Raw genomic sequence first — 21,452 nt, 5'->3', positions numbered from 1 at the left:
TTCTGAGTTTTCCCACAATTTTGGTCAGGTCTGCGCTGACTGATGCCCGTTCTTTCTTATTACAGGATTTTGGCCACTCCACTTGGTGTTGGTAATCTTGGATGCTCTTTTCCAAAGTTAAATTCTGCTGCTGAGTTTCATTTGTATTATTTGACCATGTCAGGTAAAGATCAGGACCTGGCCTTGTTTATTTCAAAAACTTCAACCACCTTTTACGTATTTTGAGGCTTGATGTTGATATATCCTTATTCCGTAAACATAAGCATGTTTGAACTACAGCAGAAGTTGTTAGCATGGCGACTGATCTTCTGAGACTACATTTTTTCACGCTCAAACCATCATGAGTATGTTCAAGAAAGACCTGGCAGCATCATTTGTTAGATAGATATGTCTACTGTTTTGAGAGAGGGACTGACAGCGTTAATTTTTATTAAACCTGCCACTGTGCTAGTATTCATGGCCCTGCATCTGAAGTCTCTGATTGTGTTGTTCTGAACTCTATTGTAAATGTTTAAAACATAGAACAACAAGAGGCAAAATAAAAACATGAACCATCATTCAAAAAAAAAAACAAAAAAAAAACAAGCTCATAATTCTCCTTTATTGGCTTCTCTTCATTGGCTTCCTATTAAATCCAGTTGTTGTGATTTGGCACCATCTAAATGAAATTGAACTGAATAGTTCGTACTTCAATATATGACTATATCAAGACAGCCTATATAGTTTTATAGTCTTAAAAATAAAGGAAGTCCACTTAAGACACATTTTTAGATTTTTTTTTTTTTTTTTTTAAATGTCATTGAGAAAATTATGACAGCTTCTGCTAAGCAAACAGCACACACATATTCTAGACACACGGTGAACATCACACATGAGTTTGTCAGGAAGACTGTCATAGCAGCATTTGATGTGATGATTTTCATCTATCCTTGCCTAAAGTTTTTACCTGTTCTTTGTGACGCTTTCACCAGTCCCTGTCTGAGGATCTCCCGCACCCAGGTCTTTATCTGTGTCCTGCTATTTCCACCCACAACAGAAACAACCAGGTTGGGTGGAGGAAGAGCCCAATGGGTTGTCAATATGTTGTACACAAAAAAAGGCTCAGTGCTCCATGACAGACGCAGGAACTAAGTTTAGAGATTTGACAGATTCAGAGGAACAAGCACATGTCAGCAATGCACAGGATTTAAGAAGTAATGAAAGTAATAAAAGTAATGAACAAAGGATGCTCAAATAAATATGACATCTGATCAGTACAGATTTTGTTTGCTCATTTGCACACCACAACTCAGGGTTTGTCTGGATATTTATTTCAATCACCTTTACAGGCATTGCTTTTTAGAACATGCAAACATATTCAAATACTTTAAGGCTCTAGAGCAGGGGTGGCCAACTCCAGGCATCGAGAGCCGGTGACCTGCAGGTTTTAGATGTGACCTTGATCCAACACAGCTGATTTAACTTACTAAATTATCTCCTCAACACTTCTTGAAGTTCTTCAGAGGCCTGCTAATGATCTAATCATTTGATTCAGGTGTGTTGACCCAGGGTGCTATCTAAAACAGGACACTGGCTCTCGAGGCCTGGAGTTGCCCACCCCTGCTCTAGAGATATAGAATTGTGCAAAAAAAAGAAAAAGAAAAATAAATCCACCCACATAGCTGTGCCTCTTGCTGGCCCCTGCAAATTGCACCTCTCCAAATGCATCAGTTGGTTGTTCAGAGGAGTGCTGCACACTTTCCCAGTGGTTCACAATTGCAGCGCTGAAATAGTCTCCAAGAGCCACAGAGGCATGGTCATTTCTCGCAGCCCCACACTGACACAATGCACCATTACTGAGAGAGGTGGAGGGATAAAAACATCACTGTGAGAACTGACTCAAAATACAGACATGTCACTATCAAAAGACAGAGGTCACAGTACCTGACAGAATCTTCTACAAAGGTGCTGCACACTCTTTTTTTGATGGTTTTGGGGATCCAACTCTGAAAGCAGTTTTTTTAACAGTGATCAATAATGGTCAGGGAATTAGGGATCATTGACCCTTGATGCTCACTCATCAATAAAAACAAATATCTATCTACATCTATATCTATCTGTGCTATGACAGAGATTAAGAAAAACTGTAAAGCTGGGTTTAACTCCCACCAGTTGCACGCTTGCACAGATGTTGCATGACAGGTTTTTCCAAGAAGTTTGGCAGTGGGTCACTGCCGTTACTTGGAACTTCAAGCGGAGAAACTTCCAAGTATAGTTTTAACTTCAACTCAATAAAAAAGAAAAAACAACCTTAACCCTTTAACCCATGTATCATACAGGGCACCTGGACTTATTTGGTAATTTTGTCTGTAAAATGGTCACAAATCATACTATAAGTGAATGTTTTTCGGTTCACAATAACCTCAGCTTTCAATATATATTATAATATAATATATACAGAAATATATATATACATACATATAATAAAATGATCAGTGTAGTTGCTGTACGAGGTGTAACAATTAGGTCTAACATCCAGGCATCCTTGATAACAGAATTTATGAAATTTAACGGAGTTCAAAGTTAGCTCGCTAGTTTCAATCTAAAGATGATATACCACGTTCTGACTGAGGGATTTCTAAAAAATTAAAACGTACAGCTCAGCTATAGCTTTTGACATAAATAAAGACAGAAAACTAAACAGTAGCGCCGTTTGTAGAGTTATTGAAGTTGGGCTACCGATGCACGCTTTTTTCCCCAAGTACCATCTCTTGGCGTCTGGGCGCAATCGGTCGCGATACAGCCCTTTGTCTTTTGCGCTGATTTTAAGCATGGTTCTGACAGTCCTGCTTCCAACACAATTTGTTTTGATTTGTGGCCTTCTGTCATGGCGTCGCGATCCCACAATGCACTGCGGCGTGACGTCAACTCCAAAGCCCTAAATAATAATGTGCTTGTCAAAAAAGTTCAACCAGTGGCTGCAAAGGGACTTGTCTTTGAAAGGTAGAGTGTTAATTACTAAAGCTGAAGGGATATCCCGATTAACATATGCTGCTCTCTCCTTACATCTGGATAAGAAAATTAGTAAGGATATTGACCATATGCTCTTTAATTTTATATGGAAAAACCGTACGCATTATATTAGAAAAACTGTTGTGATGAATAAGTACGAATCAGGTGGGCTTAACGTCTTAGACTTTTCTACTTTAAATAACACTTTCAAAATTAATTGGGCTAAACATTTTCTTAAAAACCCTACCTCTATCTGGAACTTTATACCATATCATATTTTCTCTCGTTTTGGTGGCTTTAATTTTATTTTAAATTGTAATTACAATGGTGAGAAACTCCCTGTAAAGCTTTCATCCTTCCATAAGCAGGTCCTCTTAGCGTGGACCCTCATTTATAAACACAACTTCTCACCTCACAAATACCTTATCTGGAACAACAGAGATATTTTATATAACAATAAATCACTTTTCCTGGAAACTTGGATCCAAAATGGGATCCTATTGGTGGCTCAGCTGGTTAGTAAAGAGGGACAACTACTTACTTATGACGATTTTATTGCACTATATAATTTTCCAATCAGTGTTCAGGAATTCTCAATGGTGCTTGGTGCCATACCCTCAGGGACTTTAATGTTATATAAAAACACTGACAGCTCAATCTCTACCTCAGTCACTCTCTCTGATCCAGCTGAGTCACCAATAGGAAAAATCTGCTTTTCACAGGAACTTGGTAACAGCAATAAGAGAATACGTAGTTTATTCCAAGAAGATATCGTCTCTTTCCCATATATAATATATCTTATTGGAACCGATTTGTTCCAGATATCAAGTGGAAGACAGTCTGGATGGTCCCCCATAAATATTTGATTGTAAATAAGGTGAAAGAAGTATCATTTAAAATTCTACATAAATGTTATCCAGCCAGTCACTACATGGTAAAATTTAAAAGGGACATAAATACTAATTGTACTTTCTGTGGGGATCATCCAGAAACTGTGACACATCTCTTTTGGTACTGTTCTTTTACACAGAGATTCTGGAAGGAATTTAGCAGGTCTGTTATTGTCCATATTTTAAGGGAGTTTTCTTTACGATGGGAAAATGTTTTGTTCTGTTTCTTTAAGTTCCCCAAGAAGTATGATAAATGTTTTTTTATGATAAATTTGTTAATACTTTTAGCTAAATTTTTTATCCATAAATGTAAGTTTACTAACAAAACACCATGTTTCTGTCATTATTTTAAGGATGTGGAAATGTACATACAATCAATATCAGACTCCACCAACAAAAAGGCTCTCAAAACAATATATGTATGTGAATTTTTGCGTGTATTCTTATAATTGTTATCTTTTTCTTTTACCCTTGGCTTTTTGTGTTCATGTTCTGTTGTTTTGTATACTTTATCTGTTTGTATGTTGTATACTCATTGTTTGTTAAATAAAGTTTAAAAAAAAAAATAATAATGTGCTTGTCACTACCCGATCGGTACCCCGCATGCGCAAATCTTACGTCACTTCCTCTCTTTGCCAACATTGCGACATTCAGTGGTTAGCATGATATAAACACATTAGCACAGCAAAGCTGTAGATGAACGCTAACTTTTTTCCACTCGACAAAAGTTAACCCGACGGTTACCAATGGCAAGGGACAAATGCAATTGCATGGCAGGAGCCTGTAAACGGATCAAACTTAAGTCTGGAGAACAACTAAGATAACCCATCCACAATACGAGGTTACACATTCATTTACTGCTGAATGGGCTGGGCTGTAGGTAGGTTTTAAAAACTGAGCTGAAAATGTAAAATGGGTTGGCAGCCGTGGTAAATGGGTTAAGGTAACTGTGAATTTTTTGTTGGTCGATTTTGAGGTAATTTTTTTTGCTAACATGCCACCATGATATCACAACAACAGCTGGAACGATTTTAAGGAAAGCTGACCCACCTGGCTCTTCTTGTTTTCACAGGTATTGTCTGTGTTGTCACCTCCTCCCCCTTCTCTACCTCCTTCTTCTGGTCCTGTGTTTTTCATGTTTCCTGTTCTGTCATTCTCAGTGAGAAATTTGTGCAGAAGAACTAAAACATTTTCTTTCTGACCATTGCCCCACTATTGAAACCCTATCCCCTGCCTCTGCAGTCTCTCAGTGTGCACAAAGAAAACTAGGTGCAGCCAGCACACAGGCAAGGGTGTGGTTACACAGATATATTCCCTCCTAACTATGAAAACAGGAAGAGCCAGTCAGTAGAACAAACTCCACAGCCTTGGAGTCTGAGCTGGGTCTGAGCTGCAATATTTTTTGCAATACTTCCTCATCCCCTTATCACTCAGTGGTGTCTGATGGGGTGAAAGGGAATACCTTCAGTAACAGATTTAAAAACCACTGAAGCTTGTGTTCTCTGAATGTTACTGGAGCTCAAAAATACAATGCATTCTGTAGAGAGCTTATGTGTCTGCGCTGTGCTCACTGAAAAAGCCAGATGATTTTTATCCTTCACTGTGTTGTCTTCATAGTGCTTGTTAAAAATAACACAGCATCCATTTATCTCTTGCGAGCTACCGCCCCAAACATTTTATTAACACCATTCATCCAGTCACGCCACAGACCAGTCTTCTTTTATGTGCTCCCCTGGAGGCATTCATGAGCTTTCTTAAATACAGTGCCCCCTGCTGGTAAACCTTATCATTACATTAACATCTACATATCAACACATTCACCAATGCCTTTTCTGTATTGTGACGAATTTTGAAACCCAAGTTAAACTTCATATTTATAATTGCCCAGCAAATGATTACTTGCTGTAGCTGTTTTACCACTATTTCAAGAATGCTTCAGATAAGAAGGAGATTGGACATTGGTCTATAACTAACCAAGACATCAAATCATTGCATTGCTTATTTACACTTTATACACTTTTTTGAAATTGGGGATGTGTCATGTGCTGATAGGTAAAAAGAGTGTGCATTGTCCCTTTCACATAACTGTAAATGTATAGCAGGACCCATTAGCTAACTAGGTTAGTACTAGGCTACAAATAGAAGTATACAGCAACCCCGTCTGTGTCCAAAAGAAACAAACCCTGCCTTTTAGCAACTGCGACTGACATCCAATGATACACCTGCAGCCAGGCTAGTTATTATTACTAATTAAATGCTTAAAAATTGTTGAAATAGGGTTATTATTTTGTATTTCTAGTAAACATTTATTTATTATTAGGTATGAAAATGTTATACTTAAAGAACAAGAATGCAGACATACCAATACAACTCATATATTTAAAGTGTAACTGAACTGAATAAAAGTATTGTGATGCTCATAATGTAACTCTACAGATTACATCAGAATACTTTTTAAAATTCCGTACGTATGTATGTATGTATGTATGTATCTATCTATCTATCTATCTATCTATCTATCTATCTATCTATCTATCTATCTATCTATCTATCTATCTATCTATCTATCTATAATACATGGCATAGGCTAAATACTTTTCTTTTTTTTTTGCTTTTATAAGCATTGGTAACAGTTCGGTGAGGCTCATGGTGGCAGACTGCAACAGAAGTTGTCAAAAGAACATGAGTGAAGGTGTTCTCCTTGATTTAAAGCGTCATTTAATCAAGTTGAGCTGCAAGGGGAGGGTACCACGTCTGTGTAGAAGAACAGATAGAATAATAAAAGTGAGAGGGACCAATTTTAGCACAAAAAAAGTAATATAAATATTTTTAAAATAAGATTAGGCTAGCTGAGTTTGTATTGAAAGCAATATTGGAATATTGCAGGTTGTTTTGTAATCATACCTCGTGATGCAGGTGGGGGGCGAGGAGGTTTGAATGTGCTTCCTTGTGCTAAAGTATCCACAACCCAGCTGAGGGCACTAGAGCAATAATCCATCTGGAAATAAAGAGCAGAATAACATAAAGCTGTATCTGAGAGAATAGCCATTTTTAAACCTCAAGAAAAACCACTTGAAAAAAGCTATTTTTTTCCTATCTCTGACAACTCATCTCATCCTTTCCTTTCAACCTGTTATGTGGCAGGTCTCATCTGTAGGCATTGGAAAAGCTATTGTGGCCTGTTTCCAAGCAGTGACAGTGGCAAAGCCTGGCCCCTGTTTGCCAGTGCTACATAAAAGCCCTCAGTTCACTTCTTGAATGGCTCTCTTCTCTCAGACACATTTAGAAATTGGTTTTCTTTTCTGCGCTAGATGGTATTGCCTACACAATTTCTTTGCACATGCACGCATTTATACCACTGATTGCACTAAGTTGGTTAGTTTAAGTTCTGCATCTGTTTCTTTCATGTGACATTCTCCAAACCATGAAAGTACTTACTAAAGAATTACTTACCTTCACACAAAATAACTCTTACATCAACCAGGAAACAACTTCACATTATCCAACCTGAAACTGTCTTTTTGCTGTACAGTAGGTATTTTCCCTATGTTTCAACTTCCTCTTAATGTAATTTGCCAACTGCCACCTGCTATGAAGTGCTTTAACCTATATTTAGAATAATTTAACTCTGCAGACATGCCCTTTCACAGCAGCTCCACATATGTATCATGAATGAATCAAAGGGTACAAAATGATAAGTTGGAGCTTCAATTTTACCTGATTCTCCAGAGACCGTAGCCTGTGTTCGAAGTCTCTGCTTTCACTCAGATGTTTAAGCACACCATCTATCCTATATAAACAAAGATACATTTACTTCAGAATGATGGAGTCACACAGTAATAAATAATGCTGCTACAGTGGAGGATGAAGGTGCTCACTTGGCAGACATCCGTTTGAGCCTTTCTGAGTCGCTGCTTTTCTGGATCTTGTTTTGAGCAGTCAGGAAGTCTTCCTTCTGAATCGTTTCCCACGTTGATAATCTGTTAGCTGCCTTTGGTTCCAAGTCTAACACTGATAGAAAAGACCAAGAGTTGAAATGATTACTTTTCAATTTAGTTTTCATGCTTTCATCACTGCTAAACTGAGGTCAGTGAGCAAGTAAACAAAAAGCCTAGTCTTTTAACTTGGCACTGCCATTTTCAGTTAGTAACTGAGTGATAACAGGGCTGGCACTGTTTAACCAAAACCCACAATTACCAAATGAAATTTAGAAGACATTTAAGAAATTACCTAATTCTAATCATGCGTGGATTCCTCACTCAGCATTTGATTTTTTAGAGTTAAGTAACAATAACTTATTAGAGTAACACCCCTGATCCAATACTGACCAAAGTGGTGAATCTTTACAGAGGGCACTTTGCGGATGACCCTCTTGATGAAGAGGTTGATGTGTGAGAGGATAATGAAAGGCGGAGCCAAAGCAGGACGGGAGTGGTACTCAGCAATCAGGTTGTAACGCTGGAACTTCCAGTAGATGTCACTGTGTTCCTGCACTTTAGAGAAAGTGTAGCTGTGTGGATACAAGCAGATCAGAGCCACTGAGTCAAACCATTCAGTTTGTGAATGCAGCCAGAGAAACATAATGACAGACTGGTTCTTTACCTAAACATGGCAATAAGCAGGTTGATGAGCAGGATGTTGGTGACCAGGAGATATACAACTAGCAGAATCACTACCAGCCAGTTACTCTCATGACTTCTACACGGCTCTTCACCGCTCTCAATCAAAGTCACATTGTGTGTACAAGTGATATCCCAGTCCTTGCCCACTGCAATAAATTGGAAAAATAAGAAATGGTTAAAATTATAATAACACTCAATTTCAAATTGCTGTGATGAAAGTAGGTTCCAGGAAACTGCAGCATTTTAAAAGAAATTTCAGCTTTAACACAGATTTTCTTATTTTTATGCCAGTTGCACAAACACATGTACCATCCATCTCTTCCACAGGGATCTGTCCAAAGATGTGCAAGTATGGCCTGTAGAAAACTCTCCGAAAAATGCGATTCGGGTTTGGATCATAGGCGTAGATCAGAGCCTGATTGGCAACTCCATACGCCATGAGCCACACACCCAGGAAGAAGAGGAAGAAGAAGATATCCTTTATCTAAACAAGAGGAAATTGTGATCTTGTTTTAGCCATTATATATGTAAACATAATGAGTGTACCGCAGTTGTAATGCCAACTAATATGGGGCGCTGTTTGTAAAGTGAAACATGCAAAAATTAACGGTAACATTTTTTCACATTTAGCTCTAGACCTTACAAAAACATGTTTTTTGAGTAATTGTTTACAACATTTCGTAAAATATTTGTAACTTTACATATTTAAAACACAATTTTAAATATTAAATCTAAATGTTAAATCTAAATATTATATTTAAATCTAAATGTTAAATCTAAATGTTAAAGGAAACTAAATATTTAGCTAACATGCAAATTCAACGGAAAATATCAAAATAAAAGCTTTACGAAAACCCTCCGGTGCAAAAGTGTGCTAAACACCATGAGCTGCTTCACCTCTTGCCTACCAGCACGTCCAGCCATTTAGCTGAAAACATTGGAAGATCCGTTTTGTCGACCATCCAAAGGTTCAGCAGTAGTGCTCTCTCAGCAGCTGCAGTCTCCACTTCACAATCGCTGCAGCACAAGTCCAGCTAAATCGCTGGACATGCTCGTAGGTAAGAAGTGAAGCAGCTCATGGCATTGAGAAGTGACCATCAGGGGAGAGCAGACACAGGCTGTATCCCAATTTAGGGTCTGCAGCCTTAAAGGCCATTTTAAGGCCGATTACATTACAGCGACGTGACGAAGGCTGTCCCAATTCAAAGGCTGCTCGAAATGTGGCCCTCAAATGCGTCCTTCATTTCCCTGAATTTAAGGGATGTGGCGGTGTAGACTTCGTGGCCCAACATATACCAGACTTCATAGCGCGATGGTGGGTGTGCATAATTTTGCCAAAAAAAATGGTGGAAGCGAGGCGGCCGAAGAGTAAACTTTTAAAAGTACTGAACAATATGTCACTTATTTATGTGCAAATGTTGAATAATGAAGAACATTAAAACATTACCGTTGGCCACAGAGTTATGTGACATTAGCGATGTTAGTACTTTCAGTGTTTACTTAAAGCCTTTACTTTAAAATATACACTGTTCAATAGTCAACCTTAATCTTACAGAGAATGTGATGATTTTATGGATAATTAAAGTCAGTCCACAAATACAACGAGCTGAAAGTCAGTGATGCTGCTCGGTTTGCGGTCCTGAATATCACGGCACAAGCAGGAAGCAGGAGGAGGAAGAGCCAGCAGCAGCTGACACATGGAGAGACTAGACAGACTGTTCCCTGTTTGTGAAGGACTGCTAGAAAAGTTTAAAATAACTAATTGTCTGTCCTTAATCAGTCTTATTAGGTAATGTTCAAATAATTTTATCATTTGTCAGTGTGGGAGAAAGTACTCAGGGCCTTCAGGTTACACAGTATGAAAGGCAGAAACAAGTTTAATATTCAGAAACCTAAAGTATGTATCAGCAGCAGAATGGACCTTGTGGGATTATAATATTATTTTATGCTATGTTATACCCCTAATTAAAGATTGTGAAATTATTATGTAGTTTTAGTTTGCAGTATTCTCCTGAATTAGAAGAAGGTGATAACTATTACATTTGTTAAATTGATTTCTATTACATTAGACTGCTGATTCAGTGTGAATGAATGATATTGTTTATGATGCATTATACTGCTGAGTTATAAGAAATACTGTTTTCAGAGAGTCAGGACCTTGCTTTTTCTGATAGTAGAGGAGACAGAGAGCACATTCCACGGTAGCTTCACCCCCTTCACCACTGTTGTTGAAGGCAGACAAAATAGGGAGCCAAGGCCATAAGTCAGGCTCGCTAGGAGTTAGAAAGAATGTGAATGTTTAGGTTTTTACGACTAGGTGGTGTAGAATAAGGAGGGGATGTTTTTCTCATTATCATTTAATATTTTAATATGGCATTATTAGTTCATCAGAAGTATATAACCAGCTTTGCATTAAACATAAATTGAAGTTTTTGACCTTACATTATTCTTTGCATTACAGTGATGGTTATAACTTTAGTTTGATCTTTTCCTTACAGGTACCAGAATAATAACATGATTTTCCATTGCAGATGTAACCATGATCATTCCATACACATTGCAGTTTGTTGCTTATTCTAGAGTTGTGCTCAAGTTAATTAAAGGTTAAAAGCTACAGCCAGCGCGAGTCTGGCTGATCTATGGAGGGCAAAGGCTTTGAGCTTGGAAGGCCGCACGCGCTTACACAGCACTTATAAGATATTATTCTTGGTGATTTTGTGCTTAGTCATGTTTTAATATGTTTTAAGTAGAAGTAGCTGATCCAGCAATATTCATTTAATATTATATACTTGATTTAGAGCAATACACACTGATGGTCTGAGTAAATGAAAGAGTCCTTGTAGCTGCCATGTTGTGTCTTAGCAGGGTACAGACGGTTCCAGGAGACGGGGGCAGTCAGCGTCTGCCCTTGCGAAGGAGACAATGTTATTCTTTGTGTTAAATAAAATTGTCAACATTGATTGTATTACACCTGTCACTACGCATGAGGGGGCGTTCTAATACCCTGATTTCATAAAACTATGGTGATGTGTTTTTTGAGACGAGATCTGAGACTGTCTGCATACAGTCTCAGATCCATACTGTCGTCATGTAATTTGCCTGATGATTGTACATTAATACAATATGTTGATGATCTTCTCATTGCAGCCCCGTCAGCAGCGGATTGTACAGCGGCGTCGCTCGTTGTGTTGAATAGGTTGGCGGAATGCGGCTTTAAAGTAAGTAAAGACAAGCTGCAGTTAGTTCGCCCTGAAGTGACCTTTTTGGGCCGGGTAATCGCACACAAATCAGTGGGTTTGATGAACACACACAGAGACCAAATTCTGACACACCCAAAACCGCGGACTGTGAGAGAAATGCTTTCTTTTCTTGGTTTAACAGGTTACAGCAGGCAATTCATTCCGGATTATGCAGGCAAAACTGCCCCTTTAAGGGGCCTAATGAAGCAAGTTGGCATTCGAAACCTTAAGGCTGAGCTGCTTTGGACGCCTGAAGCCGAAGCCGCATTTATTAGGGTAAAACAGGATTTGTCAAGGGCCTCAGATTTAGCCACACCCAATTATGATGAGCCATTCTATTTGGATGTTTCTGAAACAAACTCAGTTGTAAATGGAGTGTTGTTTCAGAAAAAAAAAAGGGGGGGGGGGGGGGGGGGGTAGAGATGTGCTCATGTATGTTAGTGTAAAACTACACCCAACAGAAGCAAAGCATCCTACATGCACACAACATGCAGCAGGGGTCGCTAGAATTATCCAAAAAACAGCACATGTAGTGAGAGAACACCCACTAAAAATACTTACTACACATAGTATAGTGGCATACGTGAATTCACAAGCATTTTGTATGTCACCACGGGCACAACAGAGACTGAGCAAAGTCTTAGAGGCCCCAAATTTGACATTTACACATGAAGGAATTAACATGGCAGATTTAATGGGTGTAGGGGAACCACATGACTGCGCCAAAAGAGCACAGATTGAGGAAAAGATTAGAGAGGACCTGAAGGCCGAACCCATACCGGGAGCTGAGGACTGGTTCACCGATGGATGTTGCCACCGAGACGAAGGAGGACTGAAAGCAGGGTATGCGGTGGTTTGCAGAGTAGAAGGAGATTATCAGGTCAGAGAGTCAGGAAGGATTGAGGGAAAGCAGTCGGCCCAGAGAGCTGAAGTGATAGCCCTAGCTTGAGCTTTGAGACTAGCCAAGAACAGGAGAGTGAACATCTACACCGATTCGGCATATGCGTTTGGAGCAGCGCATGTGGAGCTGCCTCAGTGGAAAAGAGCAGGATTCAGAACAGCAACCAATGCACCTATTTCCCACAAACATGAAATGGAGGAACTGGAAAAGGCCTTGGCTGACCCAGAGGAGGTGAGTATTATAAAATGCAAAGCTCACTCCCAAGGAACCAGCATGGTGGAAAAAGGAAACCAGAGAGCGGACGAAGCCGCGAAGGAGGCCGCAGGCTACAAAGGACGTAGACAAATGATACAGGTAACTCCAGAAGAGGAGATATCTGTTGACCTGATTGAGGAAGTCAAACAGGCCCAGGAGGAGGCATCCCCAGAGGAAAAGGGGGTGTGGAAAAACAAAGGAGCCTGGCAGGATGGACATTTGTGGAGGGGGCCAGACGGGCGCCCCGTGCTGACAGCCAAAATGGCAGAACAGAAGGTGGATGAAGCCCACGGACTCGCCCACGTGGGGATAGCCCAGATGGAGAGAAACTTGTGTCATTGGTGGCATCCTGAGCTGCGAGGAATGATAAGGGAGAAGGCCAGGATGTGCTTAATCTGTGGGGCACACAATCCTAAGCCAGCAATAAAACCGGAAGTGGGTAAGTTTCGGCCCCCTGAGAGGCCGGGAGAGGAGATTGTTATTGATTTCACTGATATGATTGATTCCAGGCCTGGCGGTGTAAGATATTTGTTAGTATGTGTAGATGCTCTGACCGGCTGGCCAGAGGCCTGGGCTACAAAAAAGGAGGATGCTAGGACTGTCATTAAGTGTTTAATCAATCATTACATTCCTCGTCATGGGTTCCCCAAAAGAATTAGATCAGATAATGGAACCCATTTTAAAAATCAAGATTTGGCAAGAGTAGAAAAAATGTTGGGCGTCCAGCATAAATTTGGAATGGCCTATCATCCTCAGTCTCAGGGAAAAGTAGAAAGAATGAACCTAAATTTGAAAAACAAATTGGCAAAAATCTGCGCGCAAACAGGGCTAAATTGGGTCGCAGCCCTGCCGGTTGCGTTGATGACCATAAGATGTTCTGTTAATCAATCCACAGGTTTTACACCATACGAGCTGCAAACCGGGAGACAGTTTCCGGCACCTTGGACGGTGGGCTCGGTTGAACGGGACAAAAAGGGGAACCGGTCCCACGCAGACTACTGGAACGAGTTAAAGGCGCTTGTGTCCAGTTTCACAAAACAGGCGGCTGGTGAAGGGCCCACAGGAGAAGGAGAGGTCCCGGACGCGAAAACAGTGTGGCTGAGAGTCATCAAACGCAAGTGGAAGGAGCCCCGCTGGACTGGTCCATATGAGGTATCGGCTCAGACGGCGCCAGCGGTCCAACTGAAGGGGAAAGGCGACACCTGGTATCACTGGACGCAGTGCGCGGCCGCGCACGAGGGCTTGGTGGGGAAGGATCAATCTCCACCCAACACAGGTGAAATTGAGAGGCAGAATAAACCCTCACACCTGTGCAACGGGCCGACCGGTGGTCTACCCGGAAGGTCGAAGAAAGAAGAGCAGCCTAGGAGGAGATCGCCGCGCCAACGAAAAGGAGCGGTACCACACTGAACACTTAGAACAAGAGAGAGGCTCTGATAAAGGGCTGTCCATCTCCCACGTGTGTGATCATTAAATCATCGTTTGACTCAACCCGACCGGACCAGTGTTGTTATTGTGGGTTTTTCCTCTGGTGTCCATCCCCAATATTTTGAACCTTAACAGTGGGGACCAAAAGAGGCTATAAGAGCTTGAGTAACCCTCCACCAGTTTGAGATTTGCTGTGACCCTCTTCATGCATGTCTCCCCATCCGGATGGTTTGTGCTCTTAAAGTGTTGAATTGTATGGAATAAAGGATTGTTGAGCATCTATACACCGAGTACTGTCCTTCCTTCAGCCCAAAGATCGAAAGAATTGGGAGGATTTAACAACCTAAAATAAATGTTTGTTTCAGTTCTATGAAGCTTTGAGTATTTTGTATTAGTAGCACTGCTGTGTTTGTTGTATCAACGAATAATGATTAATATAATGACTATAATATTAGCCATATTATAATTATATTAACAAAGTGAGATGACTTTAGTCTCATGATCAACATTAGTTAGTAAATAACAATTAGCTAATCTTGAAATGACTGTTTAGTACAGAAATGAACCCCAACAATCATGTTTTACAGTCCTGTGGTCTCAGCCTCAGATACTTATCAAATCTCACAAAGCTCATGTAGAAATTTATTTATTTTGGTATTCCCATTGATCCTTACAATAAATTTGCATGTTAGCTAAATATTTAGTTTCCTCTAACATTTAGATTTAAATATAATATTTAGATTTAATATTAAACATTTAGATTTAATATTTAAAATTGTGTTTTAAATATGAAAAGTTACAAATATTTTAGGAAATGTTGAAAAAAATTACTCGAAAAACCATGTTTTTGTAAAGTTCTGAGCTAAGTGTGGAAAAATGTTGCCGTTAATTTCAGCATGTTTCACTTTACAAACGGTGCCCCATAAACTGATGGTAACTTTCTCACCATCTTTCCTACAATGATGATTTTTGGCCCCAACTGCTTGTGAATGGCAAAAATGTGAATAAGTCGAAGGGTGAAGACCATGTAGTCCAAACAAAGCATATCCCGGCCAAATTCATGTGACAAGTGGAACATCCTGTAACACAAGCACAGTTAAGCTGAATCAGTAAGGTAGCAGCACCACCTGGTGGCAAACCTGTAAAATTTGTTTTTTTTTAAAGGAGAAAATATTTTAAATTTAAGTGACGAAAAGTTCTGGGGGAAGATGAAAGGAAATTATTTATGCCACGTTACATCCATAGACACAAACTAAGGACAGCACTTATACAAATGTTACAATTTGCAATGACAAAGCTTCATTCAAGTTTTTTTTTCAATAATCCAGCATTAACATTTATTATTTTTTATTTCTTGTCCATACCTGCAAATTAGTCCTATAATGAACAGGCTGATGGCAGTGAGGTCACATTTATTCCACACATCCTTAATGTAGAGTCTGAACCTTTGACGCCAAGTCATCGTCCCCAAAAAAATTGTCTTGAAGAAGAAGATAAAAGTTAAAACAAGTAGAAAAAAGCTATACCAAACTATAAACAGGTGACATGTATCCAAACACAGAAAACCACTCTCTATGTGCTGTTGTCATTTTAAAGACCAAGTAAAAATCCAACAGGAATAAGATTTGAATTTATGTGATTTCTTTTAATCTTCAGTGCATTTGTTAAGTTATATGAAATCAGTAACAAACATTAAAATCTAATATTTTTTTTGTGACACAGGAGCATGTTAACCACAGTATTGCAATAGCACTTTGGGAATAGTTCAGTTATTATTTTCAATTCTTCCCTTTACATTTTCTATAGCTACCAAAATTGTCTGGATATAAAGTTCTAAGTAAGACGTGTCTCTTCACTCACCTGTCGTATCTCCTCACAAACGATGGTGAATACCCAGAAGTACAACACACACTCAGCAGCACCTGGACCTGAGGGTGGTGGGGGCTTGAAATCAGCCAACAGCACGTAGGCGAAAAACAAGAGAAACAGGAAGTACATCAGGACGTTGCCCAGAAAAGAGGTGACCGGTGCAAACCAGAACTGACACCAGCGTGACACTATGAATGGACGCTGTGGTGGTCGGTAAGGTACACCTGTATCAAGGATTATAAATACAGATTGGAAAGTGAGTAAAATGACAGCATATAGAGACAAGAATCATTTCTTTAGTCAGGCTTTCTTCTTGTAGTGAGTAACAACACTTATTCAAAGATGACTTTTTAAACAGGACTCACCTTTAATAGTACCACTCCTGTGAACTTCTGAATCAACGTCACTGCTGTAAGAAAAATAAAATTGATTTAATTATTAGACTTTAGCTAATGGAAATCAATAACATAAAGACAACAAACTGATGTTCTACAGATTAACACTGAAGAGTGCAAGTAGAAATATTACTGGTGTTTGATTTCAGCGAAAGAGAAGACGGTGGTCCCATAGAGACTGTTAGTGTCCTGGTCTGGCCCATCCTCATTAGGAATTCCTTCCTCCTCTTCCAACTGATTATCTTGTTTTCTATGAGGTAAAATAAGAGGTAAAGGTTTAAAAAATACCAAATAAAATTCCAAGCCTTTCATCTGAAAAAAAAAGAGAATTTTACCTGAAAGAGATGAGATTGGTGTAGCAGAGGATGGGGCAGAAGAAAGTGAGCAGGAGCTTCCAGACCTCTGTTTTCCTCTTCATATCACCCCACCAGATATGGGAGAGCAGAGACTGGAAGAAGACAGAAAAGCAGTCCTTATCCATCAACAGCAGCTCACTGGCTAAACATGAAGTTAGGATGTGTTATTTTTTGAAGCATCACGCCATTTTTACTTTGTACTGAATTCATTTATAATTCAAATGATTGTACTGTTGTGTATTACATGGTCTCATTCAATGATAGTGTATATTTATAGATTTGATTGTATACAATCAAATCTATGGTCATTGTATACAATGACCTAAATAAGTAAGCGTTAATAAACAGAAAATGTTCAATATTTTTTCATGCAAATATGACAGCTTTTTTGGATAGCGTTTTTATGTTTATTAACATCTGTTATTTATATGTTTAAAATAAAGATTTGATACTTCAGATTGAATGCCCATGTACTATTGGAAATTACATTAACGGGGCTGGGATGAGAGAGGAAAATCCTGTAGATGACGTCAGTCTTGGCGGCAAAAAAACAGCATATTAGGTTAAAAACGTTACAGAGGACCAGGGATAGAGGAGGACTGCTGTGATTGCGGCCATTCCCCAACTCTCTGTGGGTGAACTCTGTACTCATGGCCATTAATCAGGGGTCTTTTGATCAGTGGTTGTTGGTAAATGGTCATGACAATTTGCATATCAATGATCATGAAAGTGATGATGACCTGATGATACACTGTCAGTCAGTGGTGCCAGTTTCGTTAGAAGTCAATTAGATGAGTGACAAAATATTTCTCTCACTGAAAACGCTACAACTAAATGAATACAATCAACTTTTGGGATTTCCTTACCTGGATGATTCAAAATGCGTTAAGACACTTATGAACACAAGCGCGTTCATACACACAGGTGTGATCACAGGTGCTCACGGACACACACTATCTTGGGCTGCTGCCTCTAAATATATTTTATATCATTAGTACTGTAAGCTGCTCTGTAACTTTGTCATTTTTATTCATGCACATGTTGGTTGTTGCTATGGTTTTCTGCTGTATTTTATTTATTCCATCCCTCTGTATCCCTCTTCTTCTCATCTATTTTTCTCTCCCTCTCTTTCTGTTAACCCTCTTCCAATCTTCACTTTCTTTCTCTTTTCTTTCTGGTCACCCATAGCAAATGCCAACATGTTTGACTTGTGAAAATTGTTTGCCATTTTTTGGCCTTCAGACAACAGTTCTGATCGCTAAACTGCCGTACAGGGCAGGGGGAGAAAAATCACACGAATGAAAGAGGTTAAAAACTGAACACACCTGTACGCCATCGTTACTGAAGAAAAGCCGAGCGTCAGCACTCACGCCCATCTGAAGACAGGTGCTGTGACCCCAGACAGGAGACTTCCTAATTAGCAGGGTGAAGGAACGGTGTTCATTACTCCGATAGCAAGAGCTGAAGATATCTGAGGTAAAGTGGACAAAAGACATGACATTCAAGTTTATTTCTGTAGTGTCAGTTTACAAATCACCTAAAGGTGCTTTGTGTTGTATGGTAAACTTCAGTTTGCAACTCCCTGTGAGCAAGCACTCTGAGATCTTTGACAAGGCCTATTTTTTCAAGCTCAAGCATGTGAGGAGAGGGATTTAACTCTGGATTTAACAGGCAGCCAATGAAGAACCTAATATGAGAGGCATGGCCTCTCTTTCTCTAGTCCCTGGTTAGTACTCATCTGAAAGGTTTTTAGGACAACTTAATAATAATGAATTACAATAGCCCAACATAGAGGTAATAAATGCATGAACTAGTTTTTCAGTATCTGTTTTTCAGAAAAGCTTTTTCTAATTTTAGAGATACTGTGCAAATGCAAGAAATTAGTCCAGCATATTTGTCTAATATGCTGGTAAAAAAGACTGTCACGTGTCACTGGAGGCCCTGGCAATCAGATTCAGACTAAGGAGTTGGTTAGACACCAAGATTTTTAGGGCCAGGAACAATAACCTCTCTTTTGTCTGAATTTAGTTGCAGGAAATTAGGCATCATCCAAGTCTTTTTGTTTCTAAGCCATTCCTGAAACTAATTACTGTGTCATCTGGCTTCATGGATTGATAAAGCTGGGTATCATCTGGATATCAGTGAAAATCAGTCAGAAACATTTGAATTCTCAAGAACAAGACATGGATGATTGCAAACGAGACATGAAAAAAAAATTCTGCTCGTTTTCTCCTGATCTAGTTAAGCTACTCTGTGAGTGAAATGTGTCATTGGCAAAGGCCAGGAGAACTAACCTGCATACTAATTAGCTGCTTTTCAGGCAGCTGTGCAATACAGGCTCAGTTGCCATTAGAAAAGCCAAAGCTGAGCATGTTCTTGTGGAGGCTTGAAATGATCTCCAAACCCCTTTCATTTTTTGAGACAATAAAATCCTTGTCTGGTAATACTACTGACATAGAGCTTCCCCCATTTACTGTCTCTTCCCACTCCCAGTAGGGCTGGGCCTCAACCAATTGTTCTTAAAACTGAAGAAGCTTCTTGGACGAGAGGTGAAACGCCTTCGAGAAACTTTAAAAAGTCCAGATGCTTTTCTTTCCAAGCTCCTAGGCAAAGCATGTGTGGTCGGTGGCCGCGGTCCCAAGACAACTGGGGCTCTGCACCAGCAGATGGATAGAACAGCTTATCTTTAAACAAAGCATTGCTTTGCAGATGAGTGTTTTACAAGTACCCTTTCAATAATTTTTGAGATAATAGGAAGGTTGGTGTTGTCCAACAATTAGCTGGGTCAAGTAATGACTATTAGAACAATCATTTAATTACTGTCACCTTAAAGGCCTGTGGTACATAGACAATTCATAGAAAACATCAAAGAATGAATTAATGCAGATGCTGCTCTTTGGACAATCCCACTCTCAGGAATCCTGCCCATGTTGGTCACTTTAAACCACTTCAAGGTCACTTTGAATCACTCAACTGTAAATTGTAAACTTAGACTGTTATTGATCCTTTTTACCCTAATTTTAAAGTGTATATTTATTTTATATATTTATTTCTTATTCTTCTTGTATTTATTGTTTTTTGTTTGTTTTTTTTCACTGAATGGAACTGCACTATATATAGCAGAGATGACAATAAAGTTTACTTTGACTTTGACTAATGGTTGAACTTCTTTCGACACTCTTGTAAGAATGGGGTCTAATGAATACATAATAAAGGAATAACTGAGGATAAAACGTCTACATAAATATTTGTAGTATTCAACACAGATATTGATGTCTGTGAGATGTTTATGAACCTTTATATTTTTTCTCTAATGCTTAAAATGAGAGAATTTTAATTTTTACGTATTCCTTTAAAGCTTAAGGAATACTGAGGAATACTAACAGAGCTGTGACTCTTTGTCAGACTGGCTACAGTGCTGAAAAGAAATCAGGAGTTCAGTATTTTCTTCAATAACTCATGAATAGTAAGAGCTTTATGGAGGGATTTTACAGAGCATCAAACTAAACAAAGTGCTTAAAAAGTTTTGAGATGCCATTTCCTAGGAATGTAAAACCATTGACAAGATAATTAACCTCTGTGGGAGTCACTCTGGGTTAAAGAAGACAACGGTGGAGGAATTTTATCCTTAATCTTAATTACAGCTCATTCTGGAAGACTGCAATTAAATTATTAGTTACTGCTGTGTAAAGAGTTAGATAGGTTTTGCTACAATTGTGTTACAACAGATGTTAAAAGAAAAATTCAAAGGACATGTAATAAAACTATTACAAAACTAGATAATAAATAATCACACCATGAGCCAGGTTCTCAAACTTCTGGGCCAGTTCTTTCATGGAGAGTTTGGTTTCAGTTTCTTCGTCAAGTTTGGACAGTTCTCTGAGTATTTTACAGCCACCAAGAGCACTCAGGACTGCCTCACCTGCCTGGAAAGGAAAGCAGCAAATTATGTACTTTCTGCAAAGAAACAGGTGCAAAAAGTTAATTCATTGTATCTAATATTGTCTGTTTCATTATCTCAGTTCTTTCTTTAGAACTGAGATAATGAAAGTAGTCTGAGTGGTAATGCAGACACATACAGCCATTAACATATTTACTTGCTGCACGAAGTCTAAGCTGGTGATACTTGCAATTCACTTAAAGGTACTATATAAAAGTATTTTATATTTTTAGTTCAGTAGCTGCTTTTTATTTACTGCAAGCTGGATAGAAACTTTAAGTAGAAGCCCACTTAAATCCTACTTAAAGCCCTGGGCTTGCTGTAATTAAATGTAAATGCTTAAATGTAGCATGTTAAAATGCACAATCACAATTGAATTTGATTGTTATATAGTAATAATTTACTTATAGATTAAGATTTAAAATTATGATATACATTTAACACAATCAACGCTTACATCATAAAATAATCATTAAAAATATATTGTAATTAACTGACTCCAACAACTTTCACATGTTACCATGAGCACCTAGCTGTGTCACTTCATTTCACCTGAAAATTGATGT

General features: G+C 38.9%; 1 protein-coding gene across 4 annotated transcripts in view; it reads right to left on the bottom strand.

The window, feature by feature from the left end:
- LOC308391257 (transient receptor potential cation channel subfamily M member 4-like) overlaps nucleotides 1–21,452 on the bottom strand; it is a 55,392-nt gene that overhangs the window by 20,248 nt on the left and 13,692 nt on the right. For 2 of the 4 annotated variants that reach the window (XM_080873830.1, XM_080873831.1), the window contains exons 14-28: nucleotides 20,743–20,872; nucleotides 18,272–18,417; nucleotides 16,926–17,038; nucleotides 16,724–16,840; nucleotides 16,561–16,604; nucleotides 16,187–16,419; nucleotides 15,691–15,806; nucleotides 15,273–15,405; nucleotides 8,813–8,987; nucleotides 8,484–8,649; nucleotides 8,210–8,391; nucleotides 7,760–7,892; nucleotides 7,599–7,671; nucleotides 6,786–6,879; nucleotides 5,051–6,635 (exon numbers count right to left, since the gene is read on the bottom strand). In XM_080873830.1, the coding sequence (XP_080729956.1) occupies nucleotides 6,604–6,635; nucleotides 6,786–6,879; nucleotides 7,599–7,671; nucleotides 7,760–7,892; nucleotides 8,210–8,391; nucleotides 8,484–8,649; nucleotides 8,813–8,987; nucleotides 15,273–15,405; nucleotides 15,691–15,806; nucleotides 16,187–16,419; nucleotides 16,561–16,604; nucleotides 16,724–16,840; nucleotides 16,926–17,038; nucleotides 18,272–18,417; nucleotides 20,743–20,872 (1,887 nt within the window). In that variant the 3' untranslated portion in view covers nucleotides 5,051–6,603. Of the gene's footprint in view, nucleotides 1–946; nucleotides 1,128–1,657; nucleotides 1,836–1,923; nucleotides 1,986–4,931; nucleotides 6,636–6,785; nucleotides 6,880–7,598; nucleotides 7,672–7,759; nucleotides 7,893–8,209; nucleotides 8,392–8,483; nucleotides 8,650–8,812; nucleotides 8,988–15,272; nucleotides 15,406–15,690; nucleotides 15,807–16,186; nucleotides 16,420–16,560; nucleotides 16,605–16,723; nucleotides 16,841–16,925; nucleotides 17,039–18,271; nucleotides 18,418–20,742; nucleotides 20,873–21,452 lie in introns of those variants that run through there. The other 2 variants (XM_080873832.1, XM_080873833.1) reach the window with 2 other exon arrangements.

Source organism: Rhamphochromis sp. 'chilingali', assembly GCF_963969265.1.
Source record: "Rhamphochromis sp. 'chilingali' genome assembly, chromosome: 22".
Lineage (NCBI taxonomy): Eukaryota > Metazoa > Chordata > Actinopteri > Cichliformes > Cichlidae > Rhamphochromis > Rhamphochromis sp. 'chilingali'.
Note: the sequence above shows the minus strand (reverse complement) of the source record. Positions and strands in the feature narration are given on the sequence as shown.